At 43.7% G+C, this 16,893-nt stretch overlaps 1 protein-coding gene across 1 annotated transcript in view; it reads right to left on the bottom strand.

The window, feature by feature from the left end:
- Positions 1-271: 271 nt before the first annotated feature.
- Positions 272-16,893, bottom strand: part of C2CD2 (C2 calcium dependent domain containing 2) — a 31,886-nt gene continuing 15,264 nt past the window's right edge. The window contains exons 7-14 of the mRNA XM_057373992.1: positions 13,561-13,669; positions 11,511-11,572; positions 9,750-9,889; positions 9,332-9,503; positions 8,481-8,594; positions 6,247-6,374; positions 5,196-5,508; positions 272-606 (exon numbers count right to left, since the gene is read on the bottom strand). Coding sequence (XP_057229975.1) covers positions 380-606; positions 5,196-5,508; positions 6,247-6,374; positions 8,481-8,594; positions 9,332-9,503; positions 9,750-9,889; positions 11,511-11,572; positions 13,561-13,669 — 1,265 coding nt within the window. The 3' untranslated portion in view covers positions 272-379. The remainder of the gene's footprint in view (positions 607-5,195; positions 5,509-6,246; positions 6,375-8,480; positions 8,595-9,331; positions 9,504-9,749; positions 9,890-11,510; positions 11,573-13,560; positions 13,670-16,893) is intronic.

Raw genomic sequence — 16,893 nt, forward strand, 5'->3', positions numbered from 1 at the left:
GGCCACAGCTGGACACGGCACCCAGAGGAGCCTCCCGGGCTGGGCACAGGGGCATTACCTGCTGGAAATGCTCTTCCCAGTGCCCCCCAGCACACCAGGCACCTTCTTGGTCCCCACCTGCAGCATTCCCCATCCTCCCTCTTCTTCCACAAGAAACCACACGCTCCTCCAGCAGCTGTCAGGATACACTCAGCCTTGCTCGTATTTGGAAGAGCGACTTCATCATCAGGGAGAAAAAGCGTTTTGGAAAAATAAACCAAAAAGACCACWGTTAATAGTGAATATCCTTTTATGCAAGTCATCAGCCATATTTGTGTTCTCTAGTACTGCTCTGTAAACAAGTGCTCAGCAGGTGAGCGAGGATCCCATGGGATTGGGTTTATAGGTACGGTTCCCCCGAAGCACCGTTCAGTTTGCTCTTGCTCTTGTTCCTGGAAAGGAGCTTCTTGCTCAGGATCCGTGAGAGTGTCCCGCCCTTCTTGCGGCTCTCCTCTGCCAGAGGCTGCTGCAGGTACACCAGGTCGTTGTGGGACTGGCTCATTCCCGGGTCCTTCTGGTGATGCTGCCGGCGGAAAAACAGCTTCGCRCTTTTCTTCAAAATCCCACCTGCGGGAGGAAAGAGGTGCAGGACACTTTAGGCAGAACAGGCTGCTGTCCTCTCRAACCTCAGCTTTAACTGCAGCACGACTGAGAAAAGCTGATCCTCTGATTGAAGCCAATCTTGTGGAAGTTTCCCTCCTTACACCTCCTTAGCTCCAAATGCTTTTCTGGAGGCCACGCCAGTGGTTATACACACACACAGAGTGACTGGTGTGGGTTGTACACTGGGCTCTCAAAGARGCATCTCCAATCTTTCCAACCAGTAAAAGTAGAAAGGATTTTATCAAAAGAACGAAAGAGAGGAAATAATGTTCCTCTTTGCTGTTTCAGAGATCAAAGGAGGAAAAGATCAGCCTGTGAGGCATTTTAATTTGAGGTGCAGGACACCAGTACCTGGCAGGAAAGCTGCGTGCAGTGGTTGTGTACAAGCCAGGCAGCAGGTGTTCTATACAAACCGGGCAGCACCACCCACAGTAACACTCACAGAGCATTTGCTATTTTAAAATGCTGTTAGGAATAGCAATGTACTTCAAGCAGATTAAAAATAATATTACACCTGCTTCCAACAGGTTCAGAAGTCTACCCAAATCCCTCCTGTGGTAAATTAAGTTGCTTTATTTTGCTGTGTCCCTTCCCTTGATCCCATGTCAAACACAGCATGCAGCCAAGGCAATTGCAGCTGTCATCTCACCAGGGACTCATGTTGCCAACAGCAGCTAGCAGTCCTCCTCTCTTTGCAAGCTTGGGCTGTTTTTGCAGCCATTCTGCCAAATTCCACTCTCCCTTTCTATGTGCGCCCATATGCCTGGTGTGCAGCTGGCAGGGACGCTGCTCCAGGATACTAGCAGCACTCAGCCTGGTGTTGGGTGTTAAAATAGCATCAGTTTTGTATGGAACTGGGCAGTGGTGTTGTCCAAGGTGGCAGGAGCCAGKTTCAATGGAGGAGGACCCAGGTGACAAACCAGCACAGGAGCTTCTGGCAGTCAGATTCRTGTGTGGGGACAGTCACCTCCCTGGCAAAGCTTCCACACCTCCTCCTTCCACCACTACCAGGTTTCCTGATCTTTTCTCAGTTCAGCTATTAATTCCTGTCATGGCAAGGTCTTCATTCTGCTTTTCCTCCATTGCAAAGGGACACAAAAAGCAACAAACAGAGCAGTTCTTTCATGGGACACTGCCACAGCTTGAATTAAATGTTTGTCCCTCGAGGACTTGACAAGGGCTGCGTGTTACTCTGCACACAGTGACAGCTGCAGAACAGGTATTTCATGGCAGCCAGATGCTGCTTTGTACAGACCAAAGCAGTCACACACATTTACTTGGGTTTATTACTTTGTACTTTCAGGACCAAGCACTCAGCACCTGGGAGGATATTCCAGAATGTTTTTTTCTGGCAGCTGCYGAGACTCTTCTCACAGGACACAATGGGATGGGAAGCAGAAATCAGCTGAAAGYAACCAGAATTCAGGGATTTGAATCTTGACTGCTCTCCCATCAGCCTCTGATTGATCTTTYTGGCAAGGCAGTACCACTTCAAGCTGCTGTCAGCAGCATAAAAGAAACAGTGTTCCACCCCAGGACACTGACAGTTGTTGATGTGCAAGGCTGGGGGGATGCAGAGGCCTCGCTGCTGAGCAGYTCCTGTTAGAGCAGGCAGCTGTTCTGCCCAACAGCCCTGGCAGCTGCAGCTGAAGCTGTGCCAGCAGCAGTAGGACACCAGGGCTTATCCCTAAGCAGATTTTTAGTCCCATCCATTCTGTGATTCAGACTGATCTGCCACACCAAGAAATAGAACCGAACCAAGAATGCTGCAAAAATCGTGCTGGTGGCCTGGGACGACTCCCTGCAGCTGAAAAATCGTGGGCAGCGCTTCCCTGAGAGCAGCACAGGCTCRCCACAAGCAGCAGCCCCCGACAGGAAAGCTCCCTGTGTGTTCAGCCCCTGCTGCCTGGAAGCTTGCCACATCCCCAGCAGTCTGTGGCCAGTTTGGAGTGTGCTGCCTGGCAGTGGCTCCAGCTGCTGCGGAGACATGCAGCCCTGGGAGGGAGGCAGGGCAGGGCAGAGCAGCAGCCTGGCAGTGCTCGTGCTGGTTTATGTGCTGGTTTCTGTGCTGTTTGCATGCTTACACCTCCAGTTCCACAGGATCCGTGTGCCAGCCCTGCCCCCAGCACCAGGAGATGAGCAGAGAGCAGTGGATGAACTCTCTGTGCTTCTCTGCACTGCTTTAGGGTGCTCTGGAAATGCTTGTGGGGGTGGGATCACATCTGAATTTCATTTGTGCTAATGAAGGAAGCTTTCCTTCCACATCTACGAGGATATGAATAGAGATTGCTTTCCATTCCTTCCCAGCTTCCAAAACAGTTTTTATACAGGTGGTTTTGCAAATACCTGGTTTTGTAAATATCTGAGATACTAGCAGCTCTACAAGTTAGGCTAGAAAAGCTTCATGTAAAAAACTGTAATCAGCAGGTTTTAAAAGAAATTTTGTGCATTATCCATATCCAGTTACGGGGTCACACATGGTTTGCATGAGCAGATTTTGATTGATTACCAGACACTACAGCAATGGGCATGATGGAGGGAGATTGGGAAYGTAGAGCACCCCTCCAAGACTCCCTAGTTGCCCTCTCTGTGTGACCCTCCTGGACAGCACCACCACCAGAAGGATGATTTGTCACAGCAGACTGGTCTGCTRAGACATCTGAACACAGAAGGTAATTTTGGAAGGAGAAAAGAAATGGATAGGGGAAGAAGAAAATGGGTGCCAAACTAATTTTTGCTTCAGTTTTTACAATGAGTGTCCCATTGTAAAGCTACATTTTCTTAGGGATAAAAAAAACCAACTTACTGTGTAGGTAATTAATTCTGGCTGGCATAGTAGGCATCTTAAGTTTATAAAAGTGAGCGGGTAAGAAAGAGGAAGTCAGAAAGGTAAAAAACCAAACAAACAAAAATATGCAAAAGTAAAAAAAGTGCTTTAAGACATTAATACACATAAGGCTTTTCAAAGCAGAAGGGGTTTTGTTTGGGTTTTTGGTTGTGTTTGGGTTTTTTGTTGTTGCATTTGTGGTTTTATTTGTGGTAGGGKTTTTTTTTCTGTTTGTTTTTTACTGTTGTTGTTTTTTAAGGGAAAGCATTTGACAAACTGAAGCCTTGAACTATTCACAGCTYACTGAAGGCAGAGGGGTTGGAATGTTTTCCTATCTTACTCCATAAAAGCTACTCAGCTGTGACAAAGCAGAGATTCAAGACTTCCACAAAGACATCTCTGTATAAAGAAAGGGATTTGAGCCAGTTTTTTTCAAGTATTTTTTCAAGATGATATGACTCTCTCAAATTCGAGATATTTTGCAGTTTTTAGCAGTCGTATGAAAAGTACCTTTAGAAACCTGATCTCTTTGCACAGGGAAACCCAAAATTAGACAACAACTTACACACAAACTTCCACTTGCTTGTTTCAGAATAACATGTTAAAGAAGAGGTTTTGCAGTATCTCACACAGCTTCCTAAACTTTTCCAGGCTCCAAAATGAGACAAATCCCTTCACAACTAACCCACTCCCCTCACCCCTAACACACCCAAGACTTTCCAGTGCCTGAGCGTGTGTGTGACAGGGATTGTTGCTGTACCCTCCTGATCTCTCATGTGGAGCAGGACAGCTGTGGGAAGGCCAGAGAACTCCATGCTCCAAGGGAGGGTCCTGACAAAGAGCTCCAGTGTCTGCCCTGTGTTTGGGGGGTGATAATCCAGTAAAATAGGGAGGTTTTGTAGTGAACCATTTTCCAGGATCTCTGGGAGAGGAAAGGAGAAAATAAAGCAAAAGAGGGATGGATATGGGTGAAAAACACARTATTCTTTGCAACTTCAAGGTGCAACCTGTGTGCTCCTGTTTGGGGTGCAACCCACTGCACTGGCCCTTTTGTAAGACTTCCTAATAGCTCCTGTTTAACATATAGCCAAAAACCCCTGCTCAGAAGTTAATGGATTTGCCAAAGAAACCCAAAGAACCGTAGAGTTTTTAAACTGCAGCTGTTAAGGTCTGTAAGTACCTAAGCATAATGATCTGATGCCTTATTTACTTACTAAAACACCTTTTATTCCATTGTCTTTAGCAAACTACATATTAATGAAATCAGTGAAAAGGGAGAACCTGTTTTCCAGGCAGTTCCTGCCTCAGCTGTGGTGTATCCTGACACACACTTCAGTGAGGGCTGGGGAGCCTTGTGGTCAGAAATGTGAAGGAGGAGAAGGAATATATTGGAAAACTGAATCCCTGCAATTTCCACCTTGGTAATGGGGCTGCCAATACAGGGCAAGTCCTTGTTTACAAGGACAGAGTTTTCATCGAGGAATTGACAGGGTGACAGCCCAAATAACTGAGCTGGGCTTAGTGAGCTGTCCTTGAACTTCTAAGGATGAACCCTTCTGCTTCCTGAAAGAGAAGAGAGCTGGCTCAGAGAGCTGCAAGTGAAACAGCTTCAACCAACACCACAATCACAAGGAAGGGTAAGGACAAAAATCAATAGAAAGGATGAATTACTGCAGCCAATTACGTAGAGAAAGCAGACGCTGAAGTGGAAGTGAGGATCACGTACCTTTAGATTTTTTCATGCTCCCAGTTTCTGAAACACTTAATGAGCTCCCAGATATTTCTTCAGAGGTCTGGTCTAAGAGTGTGCTGGTGTCCCACTGCTGGCTGCCATTCTCCAAACCCCAGGCCTTGTGGCTGCTCTGCTGTGGGTTGGCCTCAGGGACTATTTCTGAAGCACCCAGCGACAGCTTTTCATCAGATGTGATTTTTGCAACAGCTTCCTCCACAGTGGGTGGATCTGCTTCCCTGCAGGAGCTGTCCATGGCTGCAGCATAGTCCATCATCAGTGAGGCCTCACTGTCCTGAGATAAAGAGGTCTGCCCGGTGGAAATAAGAGACAGCACTGACACAAGTCATTCTGCTGGAGAAGAACAAGCCTCACTGCAAAAGTTATTTGACCCTCTTTACATTAGGACTTGTATTGCTCAGGACCATCAGCAAGTCACCTGAGGCTTCTTTAACTTTACTAAAGGAGAGGAGCTTGTAGCAAAGGCCAAATGAGTGAAAAAAAGAGTTAAGTACACGCCTTCCAACTATCCCTGGCCCCACCACAAATAACAGGACTCCCCCATATGTGCTGCTGTAATTAAGTGTCAGCATACACTGAGAATCTTCTGGTCTTTTTAAGAAAATTAACATCAAGGCATTTCATCTTGCCTCCTTGTTTGCCTTCCCTCTGGAACAGAGACCAGAAGTTTTTCAGAGGGTTTTAACAGCTCTAAAAAAAAATAGAAACCTTTCATACTTTTTCTGTGCATCTTCACTACATGGATGAAACACAGAGGACTTCTTATCCTCTCTTCTCACCTAAATTTGTTTTCCCAAATTCTACCACCACTCCTATCCAGCCACACCATGCATTTTAGTGAGGCTGTCAAATCCAACAATCAGAACCCAACACCCTGATTTGGCTGAACTTGWAACAGTGACAGAAATAACCTGGCACACAAAAGTAGATTCTGCAGAGGCAGCAGAAGCCACGTTAACATTGCAGTCAGTGCAGCAGAGGCTTTACAGGAGCAAGCATTAGCTGTAAGTGCTGTTTTCTGCTCTACCTTKGACACCCCTGATATGATAATGGTGCTTTTCTTTCGAGGAGATTTCAGCTTCTGCTTTGCAGACTCGCTCAACTGCCGAATGGCTGCTTCTGCCACAGGGTCGGTGCCATTCAGTACCAGCAGCTCTGAAAAGAAAGGATTATTTCAGCAGGGAGAAGCAAAAACAGGGAAAAACAGAGCAGAGAGAGGCAGAGCTTGTTCTCGAACTTAAAATTCACAGAAATGGCAAAAACACCATAAACATCTTCTAATTCACCACTCCATGTTCAGGTCCTCTCTTTTGCTTTTGTCACCCATTTTTGGAGAAAAAGTACTGAGGTGGCACTTACAAACCCTTTCCATGAGAACAAAGGAGGTTCTGGAAGCCTGGACAAAACATCCCATTATTTCAATGCATTGCTACCCTGTGGTGCCAGAGGGGACATCATGAGTCACCAGTTCATGAAAAATCATAGTTCTAACATGGTACAAGGTTGGACCATGATGCTACTTCCTGTTTCATTATATATATATTATATATATAATATATGAATAAACTTTCCTAGTTTATTTTGCTCCTTTTCCAGACCTCCCTGCTCARCATTTTCAGATTTGCTATGGCAGTGTGACAGGATGGGTAAAGCAAAGTGGCTGCCTCCAAATCTGTAAAGTCCACCTCCTTTTCCTCTCCAACCACTGCACTGGAATACAAAACTTTCTGTWTAAAATGCTCTTTAGTGACAAATTCAAATTTATTTTTAAGCATGGCCCTTTCTGGCATACAGCAAATATATACTAACCACATTCATCAAGCTCAGGAACAAACAAGGCTGAGAAAGTCAACAAGACAAAAATCCCCATGGTTAATTGCCTGAGGTGGACTTTCTTGGTAAGAGCTTTAACAAAAACAAAAGAATAGAGGCAGGAGTAGCACCAGTGTTAATTAAACGGAGCAGTGCCTTTTGTTACTGTGACATTTATGTAATAAAAGATGAGGCCTGGAATTTAGGGATATGTGTGCACAGTATGTCTGCACACTCATCATAAACCTTTTTCCATCTCCCCAGCCCCTGCATTAATTCTTAYTGTTGTCATCACTTAGAACTATGGCACAGACACAGCATCTTTCCCAGAGTGCTTGCTGCTATTTTGCCATCATGTGTGTAATAACTTCTACCTAAGTTGCTGCCATATCAAAAGCTTCTTTGTATTTATTTCATTTGGCTTTTGTTCTAAAGAGTAATTCTTCCYGCAATACTGTATAAACACTTCACAGAAATTCCCCTGCACTCCCCATAAAAACATTGTCCATAACAATATGGTCTGTCTTCAGATGAGTTTTCCAGTTTTGTTTCCTTTATGTGTTCCAGCACATTCATCATTACTGCTTCATGCCCTTCCCCATATTTTTGGCCAATACACTCCTGTCCCTCAGAAACCTCCTGAGTGTGCCAGGAGCAGCCCAGATCATCTCCAGATTGCCCCATCCCCACTCACATCTGTACAAAGCCAACTGAACTCCACACCAGCTGCCACTGGCAGCCACACCAGGACACATCTTTCACTGCTGCTGCCCACAGAGCTACKGAAAGGCTCAGTGGGGACCACACACAGGACTGAAAAATATCCTGAAGATTTAGAGTTGCAAATAGAAAAGGTAAATTCCCCACTCAAAATCAGGTTTTATATACAATTCAAAGTGAATTTGTAATTAAAGCTATTGTCAATGTCACCTGAGGCTGTGAAGGCATTTCAGCTGTATGCCAGGGGACTTAGGAAGGTGGACAAATGGCACAGCAAGCCCAAAAAAGCCCAGTGGCAGGGCTAGGAAGAGAATTCAGTCCTCCTTACATCAGTCCAGCCTCTGCCTTCTCTTCAGACAGAGAGGACTTGAAGAATTATGTGTCACAGGGTTTTAACCCAGTGCAGCATTCCCCATGCCTTTACGAAAGGAGGCATCTTTCATTCAAAAGTAAGAGCAAATASTTACTTTTGGCATTTCTGCAGTCACCTCCCCTCTCCAAACCACAGCTCACTGTTATTTATTCAAAACTAGAAATTTAATTGCCAATTAAAACCAGACTTTTACTGCAAGGCTGCCATACCCCAAACCACAGTGCTTTAGAACATAAACATCCCAGTGCTGCTGACAGGCAGTAGCCATATGGGGTGGCTGCTATTTTAACAGATCACATTAAACCCATGCAGAAGAGAGAAATTTTCTCACTGGCACCTTCAAACCCYCTTATTACCTGTATCTGAAGATGACAAAGTTTTGCTGACTGGAGCACCATGAGAGTGGAGGGCTTCAACAGTGAAATCCTTTTCAGCCACCTTTACTTTAACTGGAGTTTTCACAGGAGAATCTGAGGACCAAGGTTTTTTTGTTATTTGAACTTGTCAAGGCATTTTTTATTACATTAGTAAGAATTTATTAAACCAGTTATGCCTGTTCGAATTCTAAGTTTGAGAAAACTGTTTAATACAAATTCTCAACTATATAATAATAACCTGACCCYAAAAGGCCAGTGAAGTGTAGAAATTTATTGTTTTCAAACTTTCTATTGTAATATACCAGACAGTACCCACTCAAGTAAAAGATCTACTTTAACAAATTAAAAGAATGCAGATATTTGTGTGACTTCACACCAAGGGTTTACTTCTATACTTATTCCAAGAACTGGACAATCTACTCCTGGAGGACAAGTTGAAAAGTACTTTGTCACCAGGTAGCACCAATCTTCATCAAAGATWATGATACTACAGATCAAGGTCAGAAAGCACAGGATGTTCTGTTATCAGCAAACATCCTCAGAGTTATAATTTGTCATGTGAAAAACCATCCACCAAAATCCAGGTCTTCTGCAATATCACACCATTGTGCATATTCACAGTGTGCATAACAAGAAATATGAACTGTTCCTCTTGTAAGAAACATGTTTCCATGAAAATTAAAAACCTCATTCTGGAGAATACAAACAACAACCCCACTCCAACACRTCAGAGAACCTGGGATAACAGTGGCTTTCCAGACAATCCCACTCCCCAGTGCTTCCCATGGATAACCCTGTGAGGGAACACAGGAAGATGTGGACATGCTGACCTGTGCTGAGTGGGGATGATCTCCCTTCCAGACGAGGTTTGGTTCTCACAGCAGTGACAGTGGTGACCACAGTCCCACAGGGCATCACAGTGCGATCCTTTTCGATCTTGGTGGCCAGCACTGGAGAGGAGACTTGCCTTGCCYTCAGCTCACTGGGTTCTATAAAAGAGAACTAAGGAGGCAGAAAAACATCACCTCAGAAGCACAGCCAGGCAAGAAGGACACCATTTCTAGCTGGTACTTCTTTAAGGTTTTTGCGGAGCCAAACTCAAGAGTTAACTATTTTGATAAAACACAAATACTGTGCAGTCAGAAAAGTTTGCTTTGACACAGCCACAAGTCCAAAGCACGATAAGAGCATTCACAAGCACTTCCTGAAGTAAAAGATGCACCCCAAACCCCCCAAGGCCAGCAGTACCTCTGCAGTGATGGATCCCAGCCCAGGCCCTGGCTCCRAGCTGCCCTCCCTGGCCCCGCTGCTCAGTGCAAAGGTGTGCTGGCCAGAGGGTTGTTTCCTGAACAGGTCCAGAGGTACAGTCACCTTCCCGGATAAAGGACCTGGAAGAATAAAATCAGCGGGATCAGATCGGTAAGGGAGAGAAGATGGGAAACGAGGAGGAAAATTCAGGCAGGAAATGGCAGGAACTGATTCTACACCACAGGGAAGAAATGGCATTTCACAGCTTTCTTCCCATTTTRTGACTATTCCTCAGCCCTGCCTAATACTGTGCAACAGGAAAGAATGAAGCCATGAAGTATTACTTATTTRTATTGTTTCTGGCCATTATTTTTCCCTTTATATGCAGAATGTCTACAGAAAAAAGGAAACAACTATTAGGTYCTTGAACCATCTCCATAACCAGCTTCCTGCATCTTTCATTTCAGAGGATGRTCTGGATTCCTGGTAAACTGGAGCATCACAACAAGTCTTTTTTAATTTGAATTTTAGTAAAACTTCACCAGTTCTCTTGTTYGTCCTCTGACTTTATCACTCCACTAGACTGGAACAAACTATTAGCAAAGGTACTGCACCATTTCAGAGATGAAATCCTTGTTTTCTGCGAAATGCAGAATGTTTAAAAACAATATTCCTACACTTCACTGTYCTTCTGGGGTCAGGTTACCACAGACCATGTGTTGAGAACTTATACTGAACAATTTTCTCAAACATTTACAATTTGAGGCATAATAGGTATAATAATAATATTATAATTTGTATATACCTGTATTATATAGGTAGGGATCTGTCACATAACTCAATTCTCTACTCATTAATACGATTCTACTTTGAGTCTTCTATTCAAATTTTTGGGGAAGAACAACTAAGCTGGTATGGAGGGGCAAAAGGGGAAGAAGAGAATTGTCAGTGCAACCTCCTGGGACCTTTTTCTTCAGGAAATCAGGCTGCAAGTTACAGTCTTGGAGGAGGTAGAACATTCTCAGTGTTGTGTGGAAGACTAAAGATGCATAGGTACAGTCAAGACTAAACTTCGTGCAAGAAAATATACATTTGCTGATTCCATATAAATCCCACCTTTTTATTTAAAATGAAAAATAGCATCCACAGCAGAGAAATCTTTTAAAGCTTTTGCCTGAATCTGACTTTCCAATCCCTCAAATAATCACCTATCATAAGCAAGGTATTGCACAAATTTGTATATCTAGATTATTAAAAATAATTCAGAACCAACAGAGTCAAGTAGTAAAAATGTTTAAGCCCCCATATTTTATATTTAATCAACACAATCAGAATTGATGTGTTTTATATCTGACTGTGATTTTTAACCCTGAATTGTTAGGCAATCTCTGAGGCTTGAAAAGGAAGGATTTAGATTAACCCCCATGATTTCCCTTCAGCCACAGACAGAACTCAAAAGCTTAACTTGAAATCARAAAGGTTCACAGTGGATCTCTTAGATGTTTAGAAGGCTGAAAAATACACAATATCAGTCCCTGGAAGACTCAGTATTTCAATCTAGAAAGAAACTCAAAAGATTCTCTGTAACCTTAACCTACAGCATGACAGAGACATGTGATCAGTGTTTTCTCTCTTCCATCCATGATTACTGATGGATTTGACAGTTCCTCTATGTCCATCCAGAAATAAAAGGGGAATTACATCAACACTCAGCAAAGCCCACACACTGAACATGCAAAATAATTMAATCTTAATACTTACTATCCAACTTCCCATCTTCTACTATTTGYAGCTGCAATGCTTTTGATTTGGCACTTAGTTCACTGTGAAGGAAATAAAACTAAGTTAGCTCTTTGCAGGCCAAGCAGATTTTCCTTCCCATGTAGGTTTCCCCCTTTCCCCAGCTTTTCTCAGCCCTCTCCAATCCAAAYACTGCACCTTGCAGGTAGGTAAGACTGACTAAAGTGATCACAGTCAGAAAACCATGGCCTGGCTCCCTCCACCACAGTTGCACAGGTTCAATTTGTGAATTTTCAGAGGCTTTTCTTCTCCCTAAGAATTGCCTAACACTGTTGTCCAAGCTGATAATGGTACCTAGTCTGATTGCTACATCACAGCACTARGAAGATTGATTTTTGATTTCTATCAAATTTGTAAGTCAAGATGCTGGAACAGGTAGAATCAACATCCCTGTCAAAGCACTAAAGTGTTCTGCAAAAACAGGATAGATGCAAGGAAACAAGAGTAGTTACAGCTTTAAATGAGAYGAGTCAGTTCACTTTTCCAAAATAAGACTCAAGGATGCTGCAAGACAACAAGAACAAGATTTTGGGTGACAGAGCCAGTGTGAACTATCCACAGAATTACATATGTGGTTATTTTCTAAGATGGACCAGACAGCAAACACAAACTTTTCCTYTGACTGAGACAGTGAAGAGAAGTGGGTACCCACTGAGGAACCCTCCAGTAAAACTTTATTTTATAACCTTCTCAGCAGGTGTTTTATAACTTCTCAGCAGGTGTTCTCCCAAAAACCCTGAGGGCATGCAAACATGTATTTCATTTTGATATGTCTCCATTTCAGGATGTTGTGATCCTGGCTGCAGACAMCCCATCTCCATTAGATGCTGTGGGACATCACCTGTGCAGCAAGTTTTTAGTATTTCCCTGCCATTCCCACCCCTCCTGCACTCCAAAACTTGGAAAGGAGCACCTTGGTGCTGCTTTGCTATGAAGCTAAAGCAGAGCCTGATATTGTAGTCTGKAAACTGGTGGTCAGAGTGGGGGATATTTTCATCTCTGAAGAAAGGAAAGGGCAGAGGTTTGTGAGTGTGAACTTGAAAGAAGTTCAAAACACCGTGCCAAAATCCTAATCATTTATCTGTAAAAGCCCCCAGGCTTACCTCATGCACTTCTGAAAAGCAGTGTGGAAACCCCAGCACTATTCCTAGTGTCAAGGCCAAATTCCAGTCAAGTTAATCACATCCTGTCTGCCCTCTCGCAGCCCTTTCAGTTGGAAAAGGGTATTATTCTTACAAACTTCCTGTCTAAAACTGCTGGGAACTTGTCTGCTCTGCAACACTGAACACGGTGCTGCTCCACCAACAGATGGCTGAAGTGATTCACAGACCCACTGCCTGAAGCACCCTGTGATATTTCAGAAAAGAAAGTTCATGAGGGACTCCCCCCCTTCCTAAACTCATACACCACAGAAGCCATCAGGTATTTTTGCTCTGCTGTCAGAAAGTGAAAATGAAAATAATTTTACAACTGCCCGCTCTTGACCTTATTTACAGCAGCTGTGTGAATCATAAAATACTGTGTAGGTAGCCCAAAAGTCTTTTTTGTTCTACAAGAGAAAAGAAAACCTAGTTAAGTTTTATGCTCCATTTTTAGTCATAGCCACCATTCTTTTAGGTGGCCAATTGTTTTTGCAGATTTTCCACTCAGGGGAGGGAATGGAGAGAAATTACATTCACTCAAATGTAGTTTTCACAGTAAAGTGACTTCAGAACCTTGTAAACACTTTTTTTTTGGCACTGTATGAAAGCACCAGGTGATTAATTATGCCTGTTACTGCTGTCATTTACTGGAATCAGGTATCTACCATGGAACATTTAGAGACCTGGTCTCATATCCATGCAGAGGGTAATGAGATACCCTGAAGTGCCCACCAGCTCCAGATTTCTCTGAGGCCACCCAGAGAAAKGCCAAGAATGGATCTATTTCAAAGTGAYATTCATCTCTCACACAGTTCAAGTGAAAAATGATGCTTTAGTGTACAAGTATTCTCAGTAGATAAGTTACTTACAAGATAAACTCTTCCTTCCAAAAGGGATGTGCAGCATTTTTGGCTACAGAGCTGGAAAACTTCTGCATAGGGTCATTCAACTGAACTATACACACAAGGTCTGTGCTGCCTGTAAGGGCAAGAAAAATCAATATCCAGTTATTAATTCTCCATCACCAAGAGGCCATTTACTGAAAAGAAAACTCCCTTTCTTGYACTTTTAAACAGACTTTGGCAGACGCTTTCTCATCCTCCCACAGAATAAATGCCTTCCCTCAGTTTGTAGAGTGAGGACATTAATGGCAAAGGTGAATATTGCATCACTGTTGTCTCATGCACTGTCCYACACAGTGTGAAATGTGACAACCTAATCTAAATCCTGGCATGAAGCAACCAAATGCAGGCATAAAACGATCCAAAAAAATGGGGACACAACAGTAAGCAGGTGATGGTGTGGGTGTGAGGCAGTGAGGGAGTAAAGTTGCTTTCAGCTGCTTTAAAAAAAACCAGAAGCRTTCTAAGTTCCTCCTGGCCACAGTTACAGTGGTTTATTTGGACATGAAAAGCTTTTTCTGCTGGCAAGTGCCTGATGACAGCAGTGCTAATTCACAACGGTTTTGTGGACTGTGGTTTTTAACAAGTTCATGACATTTTAAAGCGCTGCTGCAGACTTATCTCTGCCTTGATCTTGGAATTTGATAGAGTTGCAAATTGGCATATTAAGAGTAGTTATATTGCTGCTCCAAGGGAAACAGTCTGCCAGATGTGTTCCTCTTAAAACAGTTTCTTTAATATGGCTTTCACAGGATCAGAAATAATTCAAACCCAGACTTCCAAAAGATCAAGACAAGTAACAAAAAGCTCAGTACTGACTGTGTGCACAGCAAACAAAAGATGCTGCCCYCAGTTCTCCAGAAGAATCCTGGTTTGTATTTGCTATCACCAGCTCTCAGCCCTCCTCTGGGGATGCTTTGGGGCTGTGGATCAGCCCTATCTCAGGCACAGAGGCAGCCTGGGCCTGGCAAGGTGATTAGAGGAGACAAAGCACTGTGCACACACAGCTTATTGGGGATCCAAGCTGACCCTGGAGTAAGTCGTTGAGCTGCTTTCCCAGCGGGGTGAGCCGGAGCTAAAGAACCTGGGCTGGTTCCTGCTCACCCAGCCGTGTGTCCCTGCAGCTGCTCCTGCTGCCAGGTCCCCAGCCTGGGAGCTACACCCCCAGGGACCCTGCACAGCCCAGCCTGGAGCTACACCTGAGCCACAGACCCRCTGGACCCAACAGGATAGTACAGCTTTTCTGCCCTGGACACCCTGCTGGAAACAATTACCTGCTTTYTCCTTACCAGCAGAAATCACTTTGCCCTAAACGATTCCCTGTAGAACATGTACTGCAAAATCTAGGATGAGCCTTGTTTACATAGACTAACTAAGGAGATAAAAACAGGTACAGCCCATGAGCAGAGACCAGTTCTGCTACTGGGTATTCACCAGCTGAATTAAGATACCTACAGGAAAGCATGAGCTCCTCTAAACCCTTCCAGCATCCATCAATCATCCATGGTTTCATCAGCACAAAATGCCCCTCCCCAGCCCCTGTGTACCTGTGAAGGTTAGCCTGCAATACTGCACTCTTATGGAACCTGAGCTCCACCAGAATAATTCAATATTGCAAAGGAAGGCCAGGAAAAGGAGTGGGAATATTAATTAAAAGGCAGCAAGTATGTCCAGAAGCCAGCATCTTTCCAGCTGTGCAGGATTCCCACTGKATTTCAAGTGTACCAGTAAAACCCCACTAGGGAGCTTTATTTCTCACACTCAGATCCAAATGTTTACACTCCAGGAGCTGCAAAATTCCCTCCATCTCCTGTTAGAATAGCAAATGRGGATTTTGCCACCCAGCATGCGTGTTTCCAGAGCAGAACACATAAATTGTCTTTTCTCCCTCTCACTTTCAGGGAAGGTGCAGAGATTCCCGAAGGCCAATCTTCTGTTCTATGCTCTGTACACACACAAAAGTATCTCATGACTCTTAAAGGGAGGCAAAATGACCCAACCTTTTGGGAAATTTAGTTTGCACTATAAAATTGTAGAGGAATAACAAATCACAGAATGGTTTGGGTTGGAAGGCACCTTAAAGATCATCGCATTCCAAGCCCTCTGCCATGAGTTGGGACACTTTCCACTACACTGGGYTGCAATTGCCAGCAGAGTTTTATTTATATAGGACATTTCACAGCCAAGAGTTCCAGAATTGCTTTAAATGTTTTTTTTAAAAAAAAAAAAAAAAAAGCTCTGCAGAGATTTTTTAGGGGGAATCACTTCCAACCAGGATGAGCAAAGCAAYATTATGCAAGACTCTAGGGCAGAAACCTATTACAACCAACTGAAAAAAAGAGCACAGCAAGAAGGATGTATTTATCCAAAACTACTGCCATGCCCAATTTAGCAGCCACGAGCTTCTATTAAAAATACTGATACAGAATTGTTTAGTGGCCATATATAACAGAGCTTCCAATCTGTATTTCCGCTCACAAAACCTGAAACGTGCCTGCTCATGCCTCAATCAGTGACACAGATATGCCAGCACTAGAAGTCTGAATACTTGCAAGACAAGCCTGGTGCTGCTCTCCAAACCTGACACACCTTCACCAGGCAGTGACCTCTTTTTTGGCTTCATTCTCCACTTGCAAGAGGTACTTCCTCCCTTACCTGCAGAGGTACTTCCCCAGGAGAAAAAATCCCTGACAACCAAAGACCACCTTTGAGGAGTTTATGTRCAGGAGGAGAGTTTTAGACCAATCTACAAATTGCTCAAAAGTAAAGAAAAATGAYTGTAAAAATAAAGTGACACTAAATCAAGTAAATGTCATTGCCAGCAGTTAATGGAGTGTTGGATTTGAGCCGCTCATCTTGAGCCAAAGTGAGAACTTTTAGAAATTAAAACTAAAATCCAAAAAATAATCAGCCAGCTTTACACACAYGGTCATTTCAATCTAGTTTCAGCAATGATGGATTTCTGTACAAGAAGAACAAGATGTTTATATACTCAAATAAATTAAAATGTACATTAAGTCAGCACTGGCACGGGTTGTCCAGAGAAGCTGTGGCTGCCCCATCCCTCAAAGTGTTCAAGGCTAGATTGGATGGGGCTCTGGRCACCCTGGGAACAGTGGAAGGTGTCCCTGSACATGGTAGGGGGTGGAATGGGATGAGCTTTAAGGTTCATTACAACCAAAATCTCTGATTTTATGAAGTCTGTTTCTCAGAACACAGCAATTTCTTACATCTTTTGAGAGTAGGCTGAAACCCAGAACTTCCACATTATTTCATCTGAAAGGAAAGGAACAAACCCAC

This window comes from Malurus melanocephalus, unplaced genomic scaffold, assembly GCF_030028575.1.
Source record: "Malurus melanocephalus ecotype Western Australia unplaced genomic scaffold, MMel_1.1 scaffold_212, whole genome shotgun sequence".
Taxonomy (NCBI): Eukaryota; Metazoa; Chordata; class Aves; order Passeriformes; family Maluridae; genus Malurus; species Malurus melanocephalus.